The 20,544-nt window shown below is 35.4% G+C and overlaps 2 protein-coding genes across 5 annotated transcripts; both read left to right on the forward strand.

Annotated features, from left to right (window-relative positions):
- The first annotated feature begins 603 nt into the window (after positions 1–603).
- On the forward strand, positions 604–10,159 carry ARP (apurinic endonuclease-redox protein). 2 transcript variants are annotated; one of them, XM_059606922.2, is made up of 12 exons: positions 604–734; positions 1,036–1,222; positions 1,320–1,420; positions 1,623–1,702; positions 1,842–2,093; positions 2,245–2,570; positions 5,616–5,726; positions 6,340–6,477; positions 6,595–6,642; positions 7,220–7,300; positions 9,082–9,241; positions 9,646–10,159. In XM_059606922.2, exons 1-12 carry the CDS (start codon positions 685–687, stop codon positions 9,765–9,767), a joined length of 1,656 nt encoding a protein of 551 aa, XP_059462905.2. In that variant the 5' UTR covers positions 604–684; the 3' UTR covers positions 9,768–10,159. The 2 variants fall into 2 exon arrangements, with proteins under 2 accessions (XP_059462905.2, XP_059462906.2); XM_059606923.2 differs by having other exon boundaries at positions 625–734; positions 1,044–1,222.
- A 3,446-nt stretch (positions 10,160–13,605) lies between these two features.
- Positions 13,606–20,139, forward strand: LOC132191815 (uncharacterized). Of its 3 annotated transcripts, XR_015909367.1 has the most exons (13): positions 13,606–14,039; positions 15,114–15,201; positions 15,405–15,496; positions 15,610–15,728; positions 17,400–17,515; positions 17,590–17,717; positions 17,817–17,903; positions 18,654–18,714; positions 18,827–18,867; positions 18,966–19,086; positions 19,279–19,468; positions 19,819–19,836; positions 19,909–20,139. XR_015909367.1 is itself a non-coding variant. In XM_059606921.2 (11 exons), the coding sequence occupies exons 1-11, from the start codon at positions 13,684–13,686 to the stop codon at positions 19,336–19,338; spliced, it is 1,269 nt and encodes a 422-aa protein (XP_059462904.2). In that variant the 5' UTR covers positions 13,606–13,683; the 3' UTR covers positions 19,339–19,713. The 3 variants fall into 3 exon arrangements, 1 of the variants encoding a protein (XP_059462904.2); XR_009441299.2 differs by lacking the exon at positions 19,819–19,836; XM_059606921.2 differs by lacking the exons at positions 19,819–19,836; positions 19,909–20,139 and having other exon boundaries at positions 19,279–19,713.
- The last annotated feature ends 405 nt before the right edge of the window (positions 20,140–20,544 follow it).

A 20,544-nucleotide genomic window follows, 5' to 3' on the forward strand; every position in this document is an offset into this window, starting at 1 on the left:
GAGGTCATTAGATCGAACCTTCTTCAACTTCTCCTCTTGTGGACATGTCAATAAAAAGAAATAAAATAAAAATAAAAAGTTTACTATTGAAAAATGTCATGTTACCATGTTTATCGTTTGAGAAAATACCATATTTTTATTTTACTTTGCTTACGTGGCATTGTCAATTAGTCTTTGAATTATTATTATTATTTTTAAACATTAGCATTACTTTTATTTTATTTTTTTATGTTTTGCACAAGTAGAAGAAAATGTATATAATGCTATAAATAATATTTTTATTCCATAATATTGAGGTGTTAGCTTCAACAAATTTTTGAATTAGTCTTTGTTAAATAAAAAAAAAATTAAGAATTAGTTAAGACTGTCACGTCAATATTATGAAATATAGTAGTAAAATAAAAATGTAATTTATATAATCTCTATCTATTTTCCAACATATGTTAAATTGTTTTCGGCCACAATTTCTTGGATGAGTTAAAATAAAATAAATGAACCATAAAATAAAATAAAGGGAAATGCCATTGTGTACACGTGCACGTTGTACGCCGCACGTGTTAAGTAGTCCTTAAACACATTTCCGGTTGGAGCTTGCCAAAGCCACTGCCGCCTGTGCCTGAAGAGTGAAGGCCAAAAGGGTTCTTCTTCTCTCTTAACTATGCTGCTCCTAATCTCGTATGATCAATGAGGCAGGCATTGCAATTGGGGCTTAGGTGTTTCATGAACCTTCCAAGGTTTGTCTTTCGCTTTTCCTTTTCCTTTTTTTTTTTTTTTTTTTTTTTTTTTTTTTTTTCTTTAATATTTTTTAACATCACCAAACTCTCTATACGTGTTTTTGGTAAATTTCAATGTTGATATTTAAAAATATATATATAATTTTACCTGATTCTCTGTTTGGTCGCATATATGAAACACATGAGGGGGAAAAAAAGCTAGGAATTTACTGTTACGCAATGTGATTATTAGACAGTGGTTTCCATGATATTATTAGTTGGTAATAGGAATTTACAGCTTACTTGACAAAGGAAATTGTAGCTCTGCAGTAGGTCTGAGGAGGAATTTACAGGGAATTGGAACATTGGTTTGTTTTAGAGTAAGAGCAATGGGGTCTAAACGGCAGCTCTCGAATTCCCTGGTACCCGTGTCATCTGAGGACAAGAAAGATAAGAGACTGAAGGGATTAATGGGTACAAATCCGAATTCTGAGAAGGGTGTTGTCGAGGTCGGTTTGATACTGTTTTTTCCTATCTGTTGTATGCTTAATGGTCATTCTGATTGTGCAAGTAGCGTGTATTGATTTAGTATTCATTGACATATAGGAATATGGTGTGAGAAGCTCTTCAGTTGAGATTGAGAGATTTAAGGATGACCCGGCAACAATCGAGGCAATGACGGTTCAAGAGCTCAGAACTGCATTGAGGTAACTAGGACCTCATGTGCTTTGTGAGACAATGTGTCTCTTTTTAATTCTTGACACTTCTTCAACTACTGGAAATGGTCTTTTTAAGCATGTTTTCACTGTGGAGAATGATACAAGTTTAACTGTTGATCAGTAGGAGATGAAACCGTTCAGCTGTATGTCTTATGATTGCAGTGTTTTATTATGGTTTTGAAATTGTCAGGAGTGTGGGGGTTCCTGCTAAAGGCTGTAAACGCGATCTTGTGTATGCTTTGAAGTGTTTTGTGGACAAGAAGATGGATGGTAAACCTATATGTTCTGTTATCAAATTTAAATAACTGATTCCAAGCTTTCCTTTATCTTCGTCCATGTTCTATTCAACCTATTGGAGTCCATAATAATTTGTTCATTTCCAATGGTTAGAAGTTTCTCCAATTTGTAGGTGAAAATTCTCTGGCGGTAGAAGAACAAGCATCCTCCATTTCTGCTGAAAATATATCAGTAAAGACTAAGGTTAAGAATTTATCTACTGAAGACAGTGTTGAAGACGTGAACACTGATTTGGAGGTTCCTGGATTTCCACAGCATAAGGGAAGAGTAAAGAAATCTGCAGCTGAAAGTAATACTGTTGAGTTCCAGATTAAAAAGGTCACAACAAAAAAGGGGCTGTCAATCAGATCTGATGAGGTTCCAGGTGCTTAGAATACATAGATTTTTCTTTTTCCAGTAGTGTTTTACATAATTATGTATTTCTGGATCAAAATCTCCCCATCTCTTCTTCTTCTCTCTCTCTCTCTCTTCCCCCCACCAAAAAAAAACATGACTGCTGTGGTTAATGTTTGTAGGTGGGAAGGTCTCCCGGGCAAAGAGAAAAGTTTCTTCAAACATTGTTACTGAAGTTGACAACGCTGATGAAGGAATTAATACCCCCATCATACAAACTGAACCATGGACGGTTCTTGCCCACAAGAAGCCTCAGAAAGGTTGGATTCCATATAATCCTAGAACCATGAGGCCTCCACCTATTACCAGGGATACCAATTCTGTGAAACTCATCTCTTGGAATGTCAATGGGTTGAGAGCTTTATTAAAGTTAGAGGGATCTTCTGCATTTCAACTTTCACAAAGGGAAGATTTTGATGTGTTATGCTTGCAAGAGACCAAACTACAGGCAAGTATGTAAAATGCATATTTTGTTGTTGAAAGTGTGAGCGGTAATATAAAATCATTGATTTTGTTCTCCAAATATGGAGAGAGGTTTGACAAGCCCTAAAATAGAGAGGGGAATAGAGAGCTTGACAAAGCTTGCTTTTTGTATAATTTAACCAAATTTGAGCTAAAAGTGAATTTTAGAGAGCTCATAGGATGGTTTTATCGACTTGATTATACAATTGTATTACAGGGTCTATTTAGTATTTATGGTGGAAATATGGTTGGTGAGATATGCTAGGAAAGTTAATCAAATCCTGGAGATTTGATTTCAAACAGTCAACTATGGAAAATACCTATAAGGAAAAATATCAAAGCTAATATGAAAAACATCTTATATATTCTAACATCCCCCTTTGTGTACTTAGGTTGTGCCTTTGTGCTTTTTAATGATATTTTGTTTACTTATAAAAAAAAATTCTAACTTCTCCTCTCTAACTCAAGGCGGAAAGAAAATAATTGGCAAATTTTTTTTTTTTTTTTGTGTGATAGGTGTTTTTTTCCTCAGATTGAGTCAACTCATGTCAAGTTAGCTCATTGTAACTTTTTTTTTTTTTTAGTTGACCTGGTTGTGACTCGTTGGGTATAAGTAGAATTGGTGAGTTGACTACAGGTTGACTTGCATTGACTTGGGAGCTAATGTGTGTCGCTAGTGGTAGACGGTAGCTAGAGATGGTGGCCAGAGACAATGGCGATGACGGTAGAGACAGTAACTGGTGACGGCAGCGACAATTGCTGGCATTGGCCAGAATGGTGGTTGGAGGTGACCAAAGATGATACTGGAGATGGGAGACAAATGTGACTAATGGCGGTGTTACAAAGGTAATGGTGGCCGGTGATGGTAGCTAGTATTGTTTGGAGGCGACTGAAGATGGTGGTCAATGGTGACGGTGGTGGATGGTTCGTGAAGTCCACCATTACAGTGGCGAAGGTAATTGAAAACGATGATTAGAGGTGGGCCGATTATGACGGTGGTGGACAATGGCCAATAGCCACGTTGATGGCGGTGAACGATTGCCATTGAAATGGGCCGCTTGACTGGGCCGGCTTGGGCTGCGATGGGCCAAACAGGACTGCATACCATATTGGGCCAAATGAGGGTTGTTAACTGGGCAGAATTTGGGTCATTGAAGTGGGCCGACTTGGGCTGGTTATCGTATTGGGTAACCCAAGAATTCGATGTGCAATTGTGTCGCGCATGAGGAAGCCATGTGTGGAGCATGCACGTGCAACACATGAGGATGGCTAGAATCTGCCACGGTGCATGAGGCACGTTAGTTGGAGAACTGAACCTTGAAGCAGCATGTGAGGGCGTGTGTATAGGTGTACCGTGAGGAACTTTCTTCGGTTCAGCAGATTGGCAGCATCCGTGCTTGTTTCTGGGGATGAATGACTAGAAGCAATTAACAGTGACTGTGTGTGTAGGGTGGCAGGCGGTGTGTGAAGCGCGTGGACTGCAAAGACATGTTCTAGTGGCGTGTGAGGGCATGTGTAGTGTTAGAACAGCTTCATTCCACTGACACAATGTTGATCGGGACTATTTGCGTATGTGGGCATTGTTTAGTTAGCAAAATGGTACCCAAAGACGCCCGAACTGAGTAAAAAATGTGCATGTTGAGTGGAAGCTTTCTAACTCTACTATGGGTTGCGCCCCTTGCGCTTTTAATACAATGACTTTTACTTATAAAAAAAAAACTCTACTAAAGGCCACAAGAAAGTGGCTCTAATACTATGTAGAAATTTATGATGTAAAATATAAAATAAGAAAAGCGGAAGTTAAAAAAAATATACAAAATTTTGGGGTGGTTCGGCCTTAGAAGTCTGCATCTACCACTAGTTAAGTGTTCTATAGGGCTATATCTTGATTTTATTGACTTGATTATATAATTGTATTAGAGGGTCTATTTATTGGAAAAATATGGTAGGTGAGGTAAGTTAGGAAAGGTCATCAAATCCTGGGCAGACAACTATGCTAAATACCTTTAAGGAAAAATATATCACGGCTAGTATGGAAAATATCCTATATATTCGAACCTTTGTTTCTTGAAGCTTAGGATTTTGTTGACAACATATTTATAAAATAATCCTCTGCGCTTTTGATATAACATTATTACTTATCAAAAAAAAAAAAAAAACATATTTATAAAATAAAATAAAATAAAAAAAGGATTTTGTTGACAACATAGTAGAAATTATGGACTCTTAATTATGTCAAGGCCCTTATTAATTTGATAAAAAAGGCATGTTTCATCTAGTTTTAATTTTTGGCTCATTTGCAATTTGGCAGTAGTTTTGCCATTTTGAAAGCATGACTGTGTTGGTGTACTTGTAATTTCCTTGCATCTGAAAGATTATCCTCCTTAAATGCCCACCATTGCAGAACATTATGCTAAGAATTTGGAATCGATTGCATTTATCTTTTACCATTCTGGCCATCTAAGGCCTAGGATTAGTGTTTGTAGAGCTTTGACCCAAGGTGGGAAGTTGGTTCTGCTATTCAACTCGGCAGAAAGTGGAAATCTAGTTAGGTGATCCTCTTTGTATACTTCCAGTGTACTTTGGGGCGCCTTACGCTTTTAATAAGACTGATGGTTACTTATCAAAGAAAGTGGAAAAATAATTATTTCCTATTAGTCACATGAATCTCTGTTTTCCTTCTGCATCGTGACCACTGACCAGTGTAAATTTCCTTCTTTCTTTTTCTTTTTCCCCTTTCCCTGCTCTGAGTGGTGGTTGGGATTATTGGAAACAGTTTTGAAGTTTTCCAATGATAACCGAATTGGGAATTTAGACTATTTTGTCACATAGGTCATGTGATAGCTCGACTGCGCCACTTGGAAGAAGTTAAAGTTGCTAATTTATCATTGAAAGAGCCAGCTGGATAACCATTCTAAGAGTCTTAAATGCTAAGTTCAAAGTCTTGAAGCATTAATTTTAGTGCATAGTTTGTTCTAATGCGATTAAATTCATCCAAGTAAATCTTCCTTTTCTTTTTCTTTGTGAACAGGAGAAGGATGTTGAAAATATCAAACAGTGTCTTATAGATGGCTATGAGAATAGCTTCTGGACTTGCAGTGTTTCCAAACTTGGTTATTCTGGAACAGCAATTATCTCAAGAGTATGCTTATTCTTTTTCCACAAGAAGCTGTCTATTTTCTTTAGAACATCAAGGATATTGTTATTTCTTTTTGTTATTGTGTGTAACATCGTCCATTCTGCCTATCTGACATATATAGAAGTCATTACAGTCGCTATATCATGTTAAACTTCGCTATTATCTTAGATGTGGCTGTTTCTTGCAAAAGCAATCCTGCAGAATGTTCAGTTCTAGTCGCCTAAAATTATTCTTAATATTATAAATCGTTGTTTTGATTATATCTTGTGCATTCTCTTAGAAATGATTTTGTAAATGAAAAAAGCAAGAAATAGAAGCTTCTTGGATGAAATGAGATTGATGATAATTCAAACTCTGTCTCTTGCTAATTTGAGGATTCTCGTGTAAGATTGTGATCTTGAGAAATAACCATGGTTTTTACTGTTGCAAGTTGTTTTGACTAATCCTGTTTGCAAATGCTTATAAATGGTTTACTAGGATCTAAAAAGGATGTGCTCAATGCTATCCATTTCATAACAATCTGCTGCCTCATTTTCTTAATTGCGAGCAAGCTTTTTGCTTTTAATTATGGTTTTGAGTGTTCATTTGCTGGTAAACATTGGCTCTTTTGTGACAGATAAAACCGCTTTCAGTCAGATATGGCCTAGGCATATCAGATCATGATAGTGAAGGTCGGCTTGTGACGGCAGAGTTTGATTCATTTTATCTATTGAATGGATATGTCCCTAATTCTGGAGATGGCTTGAAAAGACTGGTACTTGACCTCAAGCACAATATTACTAGTCTAGGTCCTTGTTTAGTAATATTATTTGTCATTGGACTCCCTTAGTTGTTTCATTTTGTGGATCAATGACTGTGCTTTCAATTCTAGTCATACAGGGTTACACAATGGGATCCAGCTCTCAGCAATTACATGAAAGTAAGATTGCTTTGATTTGTCCTTTTATTATTCTTTTTTTTTAACAAGTATTTTGTACATCATTTGTTATATATTTCCATTGTGATAGGTTCTAGTTTGTTTATCCATGCTAGATTTAGATATTTTTTTCATGTTGGATGTGTCTAACTCCTTACCATAAGAATGATCTTTGGAGTGAAGCGTTTGGGTAGGATCTATCCAGCATAATTTGCTAGATTGAATGATTGAGATTCATATCTCCCCTTCCCCTTGGGGCCAATTACTTATTAAAAAAAAGGAGATTCATATCTCTGTCGATGGCTTAGTGCTCCACAATCATACAGCAACAAAGTTTTATCTCTAGCTGAGTTTTAATTAGACACACTTTGCCTACGCTCTAGCTCAGAACAGTGACCCTTGAAAGCACAAAAAATGGACCAAGTATACTTAATATTTTTTTAATGAAGTATGCATATTCTTTGTGGTTAAATATTCTTTTTATAGAAATGAATAATTTATATTTCCAAAAGGCATAGTTGATTACCATTTCCCGATGTTTAGCACTTAATGCTCAGGGTGCTTTTCATGCTTGATGCAGGAGCTGGAAAAATCAAAGCCCGTCATTTTGACTGGTGATCTGAATTGTGCTCATGAAGAGATAGACATATATAATCCTGCTGTAAGTGCTTTAGATTTTCATGTTGTGTATGAGTCCTTATTATAGTCCCTAACTGATATCAAAATCTTGGAAAGTATGTGCAGACCAAGAAAAAAAAAAAAAAAGCTCTTTTGAGAAAATGTAATCCCTGTTCCTGTCTTGTTGGAAAAGGAATTGGGTAAGGTTAGTTCAGGTGATAAGAGGATTGGGTGGCTAGTGGGAGGTCTTAGGCTTCAATCTTACCAATCAAAAACACCATAATTTTCTGTAGCAAAGGCTCATTTCTATCTTAAGTTGGAGAATATAATAAAACTGCCTTGAGCAACATGATGACAATTATCGAATCAACCCTTGCATTTTGATGTTGCCTGAGAAATTTGTGTTTTAATTTATTTTTTTAGGAGCTGTTGTTGAACTAAATGCATACGAGTAGTCATTCTGATATGTCCTATTTTAAGAGTCAGAGTTGGGGATGCAATCATTTGCTTTGTGCCTATTTTTACCTTTTGTGGTTCTTCTCTCTATCTCTTTTTCTTTTTTATAATTATAGTTTAATTTTCTCTGGGTGGGTGCTGCTCAGAATTAACCACATGCCAAGAAAACTGTTGTGACTTCCTGTTTATGAGAGTGAGTGAGTGCATTATGGATTAAGAGATGATGTTGATAATGACCTGTACCTTTATTAAAGATGTCGATGGCTCTATCATTTCTCAATCTCATGTAGGGTGATGGTGTTTTATTCAGGAAGCACCGATACTTCAGACTAGTGGCTAGATACTCCTGGTTGTGGCAGGACACCTCTTTAGTTTTTCCTTTAGTCTCTCTCCCTCTTTGTTGTGTGTGACTAATAGCTTCTTATCTAGTTTTATTATTTGGACATATTTATACCTTTTATCATTTAAACTAAAAATTAGCATAATATGGTATCTGAAAACATTATGTGCATATTTAATTAATTAAAGTGTCACCGTCGTATCATATCCTAAGTTTTCAAGAATTGATGTATTGGTGCTTCCTAGTGTTTTAACCTCTTAAGGCTTTGTTTTTTTAAAAAAACCTGAGGCTCTTAATTTTTTGGGTAATGAGCATTTCAGAGATGTTAATTACTCATCAATGAAGACTTCTTTGAACCGTTTTTTGATAAGTGAAATTCTCTATAAAATATAAAAAAAAATAATAATAATAATAACAATAAAATAAAATTAAAAAAAAAAAAAAAAAAAGCCTAGACAAAAAAAATGGTGGTTGAGATTCACATTTCCTCTTTCTTCAATAATCTATTAATGGATTATTTTACCTGAAAAAAAAACGTTGATGACAAGTTTAGACATTTTAAGATCATGTTGTGAATTGATAAAGGTGAAAATTTTTTTTTTAAAAAAATCAACTCTCAGTTGGAATAAGAAATTTGGCTCGGGAGATTAGGAGAGCAATTCTGCTGATAACTTAATTAGTTTGGCAAGGCTTGGAAAATGATTCTAGAGAATGTCAGAATTAACTGGAAGCCATGGTGTGTGATAAAAATATCTGTTACTTTGTGTTATGGGAAAAAAATAACTTTTGGAGTACCTAAAATGTACCCTTTTGACATGCCTTTACATGGTGCCAAAAATTTAGCCTAAGGGAGGATAACAAGGAATTTTGGTGGGTTGGTTTTGCTATGGTATTTTAAGTAGTAGTTACAGTTTCAGCCATAATTACACTGTAATATTTGCTGTGATTGGCTCTCTTTTCCAAATTTGAGCACCCATAGCCCTTTCTAAGTTGTTTGCATTTTCTTGATTGTTACATCAAATCTATAGGGAAATAAAAGAAGTGCTGGGTTTACCGATGAAGAAAGGCAGTCATTTGGGACAAACTTCTTGTCTAGGGGATTTGTGGATACCTTTAGACGGCAACACCCAGGAGTTGTTGGCTATACTTACTGGGGTTATCGGCACGGTGGTCGCAAAACTAACAGAGGTATTCAGTCTACATTCTCAAACGTAATATCTATTTTCTTATCATTGAGTTTGAAATGAGCATTTTGTGATGTTGATAACATATGTAAGATCTTATGATGCATCCCGTTTCAAGAGTTCATAGTTCCTAATAAAAAAGGTGTTCATAATTCCATCCTTCGCTGTGATTGAATGTGTTGTAATTCTGTTCCCAAGCATAAGTATTTGCCTTAAAGAATTCTGAAATCCCATGTTGCACCTGAACCACTCAGTTAACATATATCTCTATAAAGATTCTCAATATTTGATCTATCTTTACCATCTTCTAGTTTTAAAGTGTTTAAATCAGTAATCTGATTGGTTCAAGCCCCTTGAAATATGGATTTTTTTTTTTATCTCATTCAAGTGTTTTGGATTTTGAAACAGGATGGCGGCTCGACTACTTCCTTGTCTCAGAATCCATGGCCGACAAGGTTTATGACTCCTATATTCTAGCTGATGTTGGCGGTAGTGATCATTGTCCCATTGGCCTTGTACTTAAGCTTTAGTTTTTCCCCGTGGCATCAAAACCAATCTTTTGGGGCATTTGTGATGAACCTAAAGCCATTGGTGGGGTAATAGTGGGAAATTTGTACAGCCTCTTTTGCCACTCTGCTAACCTGGCAAAAATTCCAATGAGCTAATTTATGGTTTTTGACATTGGTTTAGGTTTTTTGTCAAGAACCAAATTTTGTTAAGGTACTAGAAGCTTTCTACCGGAGGTGAATTATGGAATATTTGGGGTTTTGACAAATAGTTCACTAGGGTTTGGAAGTGATTAATCACTCACTAGGGTTAAAAAAAAAAAAAAAATTGATCCCTACTGTAGTAGAAGTTGGCAGAATCCGTTAACTTGACATGTCAGCACCAATTATATTATGATGAGAAATGTTATTACACATTTTGTGGTATATCTCTTATTCAATTATTTATTTATTTTTTTTTCAAATTAACCATTGAATTTGTAGGATCTAATAATGCACTGAACATATTACGTGAATTGTTATTTTATATAATTGCTATTAATATGAATAACTTAAACTCAAAATTGCATATAACATTGACTTTTAATCTTGAGAAGAATGTGAACTCAAACGTAAAATGTAGGTCATTTTGATACATTTAGGAATGAGATCATTCATGGTCAAAATCCCAGTGTATTGGTTGATCACATATAACATTATGGGAACACTATTTTTCTAGATGAAATTTATAATCCTTTGATTTTAATAAACGAGATATGATATTTATTTAGATAAATTTAATGGAATTATTCTAAGTCTCTGGTGAGAGCATTTTAGTTAGGAGTTACTAAAATAAAATGTACTAGATGAAGTATGATTTCAACGGTACAAAAATAATCAAGAGATTCAATCGGTTACTCGAGATTAAGGGATGGTGAATTAAAGTGATATTTTATTTATGACTTTAATTCGACTATGAAAATTTTGTTGATGGTTAAATTGCAATTATAAGATATCACTAGGAGTTTTGATTAATCGAAGAGTGCAATTACAATTTTGTGTGGAATATTTTGTGGTTAATAGTAACGTAGAACAAGTCATGAGATGACAAGTGCAATTACATAACATATATGAGAAAATTTATTCGCACATCTTTTTTGGCAATATTTTCTTTTTAAGTGTGCATTTCTACTATGAAGCCAGAGCTCGAGAAGTAGTGGGAAACTTTTGTCAAACTAGGAGCTCATCGATTTTTGATATAGACACCCTTTTTCTTTTTTTTTTTTTTCTTTTTTTTCTTTTTAAAGCAAATAAGGGAAAAGGGAAAGGGAAATTACAAGGAGGGTAGCCAATCCAAACAACAGCCCAAACCAAACCAAATTGCAAAGCAAATACAAGAAAAATGAAAACCAAGCAAAGTAACAAGAGGGAATGGGTCAAAAAAATGACCCGGCCCTATAAGAGTACCAATGCAGCCACAAAGGGCTGCTATCAAAGGCAAAACAAAGAAATTCGTAGAAATCTTTGCAAGCAAAACAAAACCTGCGATGCAAAAGGCCATATTTGGGTCACCAACAATCGGCCACACCATAACAGAATACAGTAAATACAAACAGGAAAATAAGACAAAAAGCAGAAAAAAAAAGAAAAAGAAAAAAAAGCAACATCAGTGGCGAAAACAGCCGACAACCGAGAGAAGGGACGAAGGAAGCCGCAGCACGGCGGCGCGTGGTGTTCATGCTCCCACGAGTAAGATCTACTATCGGGCGTATGGGGGCCATGTACCGTCTTGTGGTGGCCGGACGAAGACTTCTATGGATATGGCTTCCTGAAAATGACAGATCTAATGTTTAAAAAATCAAATCCAAAATCTTTAGAAAGGTAGCAGATCCGAGGCTGAGGACAACGGTTGGAGGCTGAAACCGAGCGGCTGAATGGGCTGATGGAGTTGCTTGACAAAGGTAAGTCCTCCGAAGATGCGGATATGGCTTCCAAAGAGGCGGATAGGACTTCCAAAGAGGTGGATAGGACCTCCAAAGAGGTGCAAAAAGTAGCAGAAATTAACAGAGGAGAAGAAAGGAAAAAGGAAGGGAAGGAGGGAGCCGTAGCTCCCTCCCCCATAGGCTGCCGGAAAGGAGAGGTTGTCTTCAGTAAGAGGAGAGAGGGGAAAAGATATTTTGTAAAACGAGTTCTCTTGATATAGACACTTAATCCTTCTTGATAAGCTCTTCATATTGGTTTACCAAACATGCTATATACTGGAGGTAATTAGTTTCAAATTCCAAGCGACAATAATACATGCACTCCAACTTAATTTCATCAAGTTTCATGGGAAGATCTTTACGATGTATTGGGTCCTTAAAAAGGCATTCAAAAAGAAAATTACCGATAGACACCTTCGTCAACTGTCCTTTTTTCCATTCTTCAATTGTGCTTCCAAGGCAACGATAGATATGAGTCATGCCCTCATTATCAAGTTGGAAGAGATGAAGGCTCGTTGGTAGGGGAGTGGGAGTGGAAGAGAGAAGGGTATGGTCATTAGCATGAACTTTGAGTATTATGAAAATAATCAACTCCATCATCACTAGCATAAGTTTTGCCATACTTTTCCTAGTCATCGTCTTTCTCCCACTCTAAACATTCTCAAATTTGGAGGTCAATTACAAAAACTATTTATTGGGATTAAATCCTTGAATCACTATACTATTGAATAGCTTGAGAAGCTTGAAGAAATTTAAATATTCTAGCTTGTGTGTTGATTCATTTTTTAAAAAAGTTCTTATCCAAAAAGATATCTATATTTTTAAGATTAGTAACTTTTGGAAATATAAAAACATTCTAGTAAAATAACTCTTCGTTCAAATAACGTCTTTTGTTAGGAGCATGAGGTTTTACAAAAGTTTTATTTATTTATTTTAACACAAGTAATATGTGACTCCTCGTAAAACTCTACTATATGAAAAAAAAAAAACTTACATAAAAGAACAAGTGGAGAGGTATCATTGTCCTAGTTTAAGAATCAAAAGAAAAGAGAAAAAGAGGTATAATACAATATTCATAACACATTACTAGATTAAAGCCTCCATTTAAATAGTATTTTGAAAGAAATTGTTGGTTTAAAAAAAGTGATAAGGGTAACACATATTGGAGTGCATAAAGTGTAAATCATCATACTATTCATTTATGATAAACCAACCCCCTTTTCTGTCTTCCATTTTGACAAGTTAATTGATACTTGACAGTATATGGGGTGGTTCGGCTACTCCTATTTCAAAGATTTTTTTAAAGATAAGTTGTTATTATTATTATTATTATTACTACTACTATTCATTTATGATAATTTTGGGACAAAGTAATCCTCGAAATTAGGTTAGAAGAACTTCGTTCAACTCTGTCTATAGAAATGCCATGTATTCATTTGCATGTGAGAAGTACATGCATTTTTAATAGCAATAACAAAATTGATTAAAAAATATGTAATTCTCACATGTTATTTTAAAATGTATGTACATCTCATATGCAAACAGACATATGCTATTTTTATATATTAAGTTTAATGAAATTCTTCCAACATAATTTGATAGAAAACGCTATCTATAATTTTGTGTATCCAAATAACACAGTTGTGAGTTGGTGGAGCTAAATTGAATACATGTCGCTTGAAGTAAAAGGTTGGATTTAGCTTTCCTGCGGGAAAAATCTTAAAAATATTTTTATGAGAACTTAGGTCGGAAGAAAAAAAAAAAACAAAAGACAGATTGCTGATGTGGCAGGAATTGAACTTGGGACCCATCCAATGGAGGACATGGCAAGATATGATTCGCCCAAATGACGACAATGCAAGAGAAGAAGAAAACTTCTAATTCTGACCGTGTCCAAAAAGTTTTGGAAATGGAAAAGACCAATAGCTACAAACAGTAATCTTTCACAGAGAGAGAGAGAGAGAGAGAGAAAGAGCACCATGGCAGCTCGCAAGAGAGCTTCGGCAGACGCATCGACAGAACCCAAACCCCAAGAGAAACCGAAATCCCAAGACCCCACGCCAGCCGAGCCTCCCACTGCGCCACTAAAGGTGAAGTCCGGCTTCATTGTGAAACTCTCGCTCTTACTATTGGGTCCATACTTGTACCTCATCTTCCACCACTACAAGATCGACCAGGACCTAAAGAGGCCGATTCTCATAAATGCGGGGCTCAGCATCGTGGGATTCTTCGTCACTCTTAAGTTGATCCCCGTGGCTTCCAGATACGTCATCAGGCGCAATCTCTTTGGCTACGATATCAACAAGAAGGGTACCCCTGGAGGCACTCTCAGAGTGTGAGTGTATCTTTTTTTGTTGTCTTTCCTGTTGTTTGCGTGTGGTTTTTGATTGAATTATGATCTGGGTATGTGTTAGATTTTGGTTTTAAGTTCAATTTGTCAGCTGGGTGTGTGGTAGATTTGGTTTTTGATTGAATTTGTCAACTAGGTATGTGTTAAACTAGTTTTTCGTTGAATTTGTGGACTTGTTTCTGTTAGATTTTCCTTTTTGTCGAATTTATGAACTGGGTTTCTGTTGGATTCTCAATTTTCGTTGCCTTCGTTAAATAAAAGTGTGATTTTGTTTGTCCTCTTTGTTTAAAGTTATTTTTAATTGACAGTAATGGTTTGTTCAAATTTTGTTTTCATCTTAACATTTTAAGACTGTTTGTTTATTGGAAATTATATGAGATGCCTCACCCTTGTTCCGAGTTTGACTTAATGTGTGTGCGTGAGTTCATTAATTTTTTGTAATTATCCTAAAATCGAACTTGTGTTCATGCTTTTCTTCTCCTTTTTGGTTTGATACATTCTCTAATTTCTCTTTCATTAAACGATAGCTGAAAACCTGAGCTGCACAGTTTCATTCTTTCTTTTTTTTTTTCAATGAATTAGCTGCACAGTTTCAGTTTGACGGTGCTTGCAAATGGTCCAACAACTGGGAAAGAAGAGTTTATGAGTGGACAATTATAATTCTGTTTTCAGCTATTTATAGTATGGGGAGTTGCAAGTATAAACTTTAACTGATCTTAAGTAATCAATCAATTTGTGATTCTGAGGTCTTGTAAACCATAGGAGCGAGTTTGCCATGGAAAAAAATGCTAAGTTCCAAGCAAAGCTATGAGTATATGTTGTAAGTAATCAATCAATTTGTGATTCTGAGGTCTTGTAAACCATAGGAGCGAGTTTGCCATGGAAAAAAATGCTAAGTCCAAGCAAAGCTATGAGTATATGTTGTTAGTATTCTCTTTTGTCTCTTTTCTTTTTTCTTTTCTGTTTTTTTCCTCCATTTATTCATATTCCTTTGAATCTTAGTGCATCCATGTAAGTTCTCTTAGTATCCTTGATGACAATATTTTGTAATTTTTGCAGGCCTGAGTCGTTGGGTATTGTTGTTGGGATTGTTTTCTTGGTCTTGGCCATCTTATTTCAGTATTTTAACTTCACATCAGATTCAAACGTAAGTTTGTTGTCTTTTGAAAAAAAATTATATTTCATAAACTTGTGCAAAGATTTTATTTATTTTTATGCTTACTGGGACTCCTTGGATTAATTTTAAGCTCAACATAACTCATCATGTCCTTATTACTAACATCTTTTTAATAAGTTGCGAAAGGCCTTAACTAGAATAAAATTGATGTTTTCACCACATCAATGATGCAGTGGCTTGTTGAGTACAATGCGGCTTTGGCATCCATCTGCTTCATGACATTACTTGGATTTGTTGATGATGTCCTTGATACCCCTTGGAGAGTGTGAGTATCCAGTCATCTTTGTCCTTTTCCTAAGCATTTATTTCATTGCATCCTTCTTGAACTAGTGCTGGATTGTATTTCTTATGTGCTTCCTTGTGATTTGTGAAGAGCAGGAAATTACTACTGCCATCATTTGCTGCTCTTCCTTTGTTGATGGCCTATGCTGGGCATACAACAATTATTATACCAAAACCTCTTATTCCATATGTTGGACTAGAGATTCTTGATCTAGGTATGATTTCTGATGTGAAAAAACAATATGACAAAGAGAGAAACATACCATTTAAATGTTTGTGTTATTTACTCTCTCTCTCTCTCTCTCTCTCTCTCTATTGCCATCAACTTATCTTCAAACTTTAGTTTTTTTCTTTTCTTTTTATGTGGTAAATATCTTGGGTTGTCCTTCCAAATTTTGGTGGGTATATAAATGTTGACATTTATACAAATTCAGGTTCAGGAAGAAAGTTTGGTTAGTACCTAGCCAGGGGAAAAGATTGAAGTTATTATTTCAATGGAAATTTCACATATTTTTATCTAAGAAGTGTGTAAGTGGCAGGTAAAATCACAAGCATGGAATAAAGAACATGAAGTATGTGCCTTGCTGCTAGTAATTGAAATATATATCCTGAATTTCATTGAATCAGTAAACATGAGCCTTGACATAATTGCATAGTATGTTAGAATCCAAAGTAGATCCATCAATTTAAACTAGCATGTAGAAGAAAGGATGCAGTCAATGTTATTAGGTTCTTTCTCAAGAAGCATAGTATCAACTATATTATAAGTTTGAAGCACGTTTTTTTTTTAAAGATGTTTGAAACACATGTAAGGGGCCTCCTAATGGATGAGGCATCAGATTCTTCATTATTCAATATCAGAAGAATTTGCTGAAATATGGAAGCATGCCAGAATCATCCATCTAACTGATGATCCTACTCTTAGTGTGGGGCTAATTTTTGTTGAAGGAAATTGTTTATGGTTGTCTATGAGCCTAGTTTTGGCTATTCCTTAAAGAATACACAATCAATTAGAATGGATGTTTAATGAATTGAATTTAGGAAAAGAAGAGTATTGGACAATTCTTCTCAATTATGATAGTAGATTGGTGTTTTGATATTGAAGTACTTGTGCAAAATAATATGATTGGGATGCACATGGCAAGTGTGCCACATGAAAAGTGTGATTACTGAAAGAATAAGTGTTTTCTTGGAATCATTGGAATCATTGGAATATTATATTTACTAGACTTGTGTTTAATATGGTGTCTTTGGAGAGAGAGGAACAAAAAGAGCTTTGAAGATCGTGAGAATGGATTGCTAGAAATGAAGAAGACAATGCTACAATCCCCGTATATATGGAGAGTGGCATGCAATAATTTGTCTGTTTTTAATTTTTCTGAATTTTTAGAATTATGTTCTTTTTCTATGATTTATGGGTTCTCTTGTATACTCCTTGTGTACTACGGTTGTGTCTCTTTGCTCTTTGAATGAATATAAATTACTTATCAAAAAATATATATACATATTTGGTTGATCGGTCCTTCTATGAATGGGCTGGTATGGTCATTTGGAGAGACACAATTCTCTCTCTCTCTCTCTTAAAGGGCGACAACAAGTAAATTGTGAGACAGCATGAAAGAATCTACTGCTAAACTGCTTGATTACATTCATGATTATGCACTTAACTTCTAAAATTACATGCATTGTGTGCATGAGTTTAATGAGTGCTTAGCCACCACCCTGGGTGGGTGCCAAAAAAAGAGTGCTATTACTTCTTGACTGGGTTAAGCAGGTTCTCCCTGACTTTGCCAATGTTCTCCACATTTGAAATGCTGGTTGTTATTTTGATTGTTTAGTCATTTATTTTTCTAGTCTGTCTTACCAATATTTTTCTGATGTCACAGGATGGATATATAAACTATATATGGGGCTTTTGGCAGTTTTCTGCACAAACTCTATAAATATCCATGCTGGTTTGAATGGACTTGAAGTTGGACAAACTGTTGTCATTGCATCTGCTGTAAGCATAAATGCTAGTAAAACAGTTGGATTTTAACTTTGTTAGAGAAAATAACACATCTTAGCAATTTGCAGATTATGATACACAATATCATGCAAATTGGAGCATCCACAGATCCTGAGCAAAAGCAGGCCCATGCATTCTCAATTTATTTAGTTCAACCGTTACTTGCGACATCATTGGCTTTACTTTCTTTTAACTGGTAGTGATACATCATCTTGTTACATAGTCTCTTATGATCATTCTTCCTGCAAATTTAAGTAACTTGTCTTGACATTTTTTGTTGACTTGCTTATGATAGGTACCCTTCTTCAGTTTTTGTTGGAGATACCTACACCTATTTTGCTGGGATGACTATGGCTGTAGTCGGGATTTTAGGCCATTTTAGGTGTGTTAACTTACATTCTCTTATAGGTGCTTCAGAAAGTTGGAGTCTTCTCTCTTTTTTCTTTTTCTTTCTTGTTTTTCTCCACCAGCATGATGTTGCTCTCTTATCTTAAATTATGCAGTAGTAGGAAAAACAGAAAAACTAAGAAACAGTGTGGGTGGTAGTTTTTAATTTCTACTAATAACTTATATCTTCAGTAGCATCAAGTATGTCTTTTCCTCTCAGTTTCCCAGGACCCTTCCTACTTAGTGGGGCTTTGAAGTTAAAATATTTATTCATGTTAGAGAAAATTGTGGTTAAGGAATTGGACCTTAGGTACTCTGCCTTAGCTGCAATTGGTGAGAAAGATCATACTGAAATTTCTGCATGGACCGTCTAATTACGATTTTTAATAATTATGTCTGAGAGGAGTCCTAAAAATAATTGGGGACTTGTTTCTGCATGGAAAAATCATGGTTCATTCGTTGGAAAAATCGGTTTGACATTTCTGAATAGTTCTGGATCAGTTTTGAGCCTGTTTCCAACATACATGCAATCTAGAATTTTGAATTTCAAACTTTGCGTTGATAAGTTTTGAGTTAAACCTACATTCTTCTCCCATTATCATTTCTGCTGGATCACTGCCAGTTTTGTAGAGTTAATCAACATGATCAAATTCAAGTATAGTAAGCTTGAATATTACTTGTATCACTATGCTAATATTTTGCCTAATAATGGTTTTCCTTTTTCATTTTGAAATCTTTGTTGCAGTGAAACACTCCTGATTTTCTTTGCTCCTCAAGTTTTGAACTTCCTCTTATCACTCCCCCAGGTTTGGTCTAATAAACTTTTCGCTGCCACACCCCACCAAAAAGGGAAAAATAAGGCGCATAATTTAGAACTCTGCTGGTCAAGGCATCTAACTTGTGTTATTTTTTTCTCAGCTTTCTGGGTTCATTCCATGTCCACGGCATCGCCTGCCTAGGTAGCTTTCTGTGTCCTTTAGATTCATTCTCTACAAACTGTCAAAGAGTATGTGAAACTTTTTCCAGTAATATTGGCCATATCTTTTTAACTGATCAGGTTCGATTCTAAGAGTGGACTACTGACTGGGACAAACGATGGGACACTTGTTAATTTCACTTTGAGAATACTTGGAAGGATGTCCGAAAAATCACTTTGCACCGTTCTTCTTGTTTTCCAGGTGATTTTTAGCATTATATGTTTCTAATGAGAACTCTTCAGATCGTGGTGTTACTCTTACCTGGTTCCATGCTGTTAAAGCATGCATCACATGAGACAGTCCACTGTTATCCCTTGCATGTTTGTGTGCGTGTGAATGGGTATTTGATTTGTGAATATGGCTCATAAGCGCAATTGTATCTATTTTCCACAGGCCATTGCATGCTGCCTCTGTTTCGTGCTGAGGTATTTCCTTGCCGGTTGGTACAAATGAGGTGGCAACATCAAAGAAATGATCTTCTGGTTATATTAGTTATCATCTGGGAATTTTGCTTACTTGCTAGGGTATGTTGCAGATATGACCCTCTGTTGTTGAGAGTGATTAAAATACCAAAATTACTGGAGTAAGTCTTTCACCCGAAACACAAATCCCTAGCAGTTTTGACATTTTTGGAGATCATGCTGAATGACATTATACTTGTGAGATTAATTTACAGTTATTTTTATATCGTGGTCCTTCAAGAGGAGAGGACAAATTGACTGAATTTTTCTTGCTGGAAAGTGACGACAGTTAAAGACCATGTTACTGTTGACATTTCTGTTGTTTCACTAACACACTTTTGTTATATGATTATTGATGATTACTTCATATAGTGTTCTGGTTTAAACTTAAGGACTAACGACGATGAATGATGCATCTCTTTTTGAAAATATATGAAGAAAATTTGACCTCTTTATTTTTGGGTGTATGCAGCTGTAGGTGATGTGAAATGTAAGTCTTTACATATTCTAACATCCAAAATTTGCACAATTGTTCTGAAACTCTGTTGCTTTTTCTATATAGTTATTTTGGAGTCTGCCAACCTCCTGCATAAGACTAGGGATGCTATCTTGTAGTGCTTCGCTATGACAAAGTTTGTGGTGCATTAACAATTGACTAGAGGATCAAATTTTGGAACATTTGTGGTTGTTAGAAGCCTAAAAAAGAAGTCGGTCCAATAATAAATTGGATCGTTTTCTGATTAGCGTGTACCCTGTTGAGAATTATTTGTTTGTATGATCAATATTTTAGATAGTGGTTGAGAATGAATGCATAAACCACCACTTCACTGATTTGCTACACAACAGCAATGCTTGAGTCGGCCATTGGCGATTCCACGCTATCTTCAATCGAATGAGATAGTGTACCTTCATGAATTACCGTATGCATGCCCACAAGACATTGATGTACATGTGATTCAGAGAACAAGTCTTACATGTATGGTGAAATCTTTGCTTCGTTAGGTCTCTGAGAAATTATCATGTCAACAATTACGAAATAGGAACTCAATATTGAATACATCTCGTACGACAAATGTATAGAAGTTTGAATGGAGATGATGACCTTAATTCCTAATTACCAAAAACCGCTCAAAATTCATTAGATTGTTGTAGTGAATGAAAATTTAGACCAATTGTTTACTCATTAAAATTGTCTGAT

Source organism: Corylus avellana, chromosome 10, assembly GCF_965113065.1.
Source record: "Corylus avellana chromosome 10, dhCorAvel1.hap1.2, whole genome shotgun sequence".
In the NCBI taxonomy this organism is placed as follows: domain Eukaryota; kingdom Viridiplantae; phylum Streptophyta; class Magnoliopsida; order Fagales; family Betulaceae; genus Corylus; species Corylus avellana.

Coding starts and splice junctions, on each gene's coding strand:
- ARP (XM_059606922.2), top strand. CDS start 685: ATGAGGCAGGCATTGCAATTGGGGCTTAGGTGTTTCATGAACCTTCCA. Junction 5,727..6,339: donor GAACAGCAATTATCTCAAGA/GTATGCTTATTC, acceptor CTTTTGTGACAG/ATAAAACCGCTTTCAGTCAG. Junction 6,478..6,594: donor GAGATGGCTTGAAAAGACTG/GTACTTGACCTC, acceptor TTTCAATTCTAG/TCATACAGGGTTACACAATG.
- LOC132191815 (XM_059606921.2), top strand. CDS start 13,684: ATGGCAGCTCGCAAGAGAGCTTCGGCAGACGCATCGACAGAACCCAAA. Junction 15,202..15,404: donor ACTTCACATCAGATTCAAAC/GTAAGTTTGTTG, acceptor TCAATGATGCAG/TGGCTTGTTGAGTACAATGC. Junction 19,087..19,278: donor CCGTTCTTCTTGTTTTCCAG/GTGATTTTTAGC, acceptor TATTTTCCACAG/GCCATTGCATGCTGCCTCTG.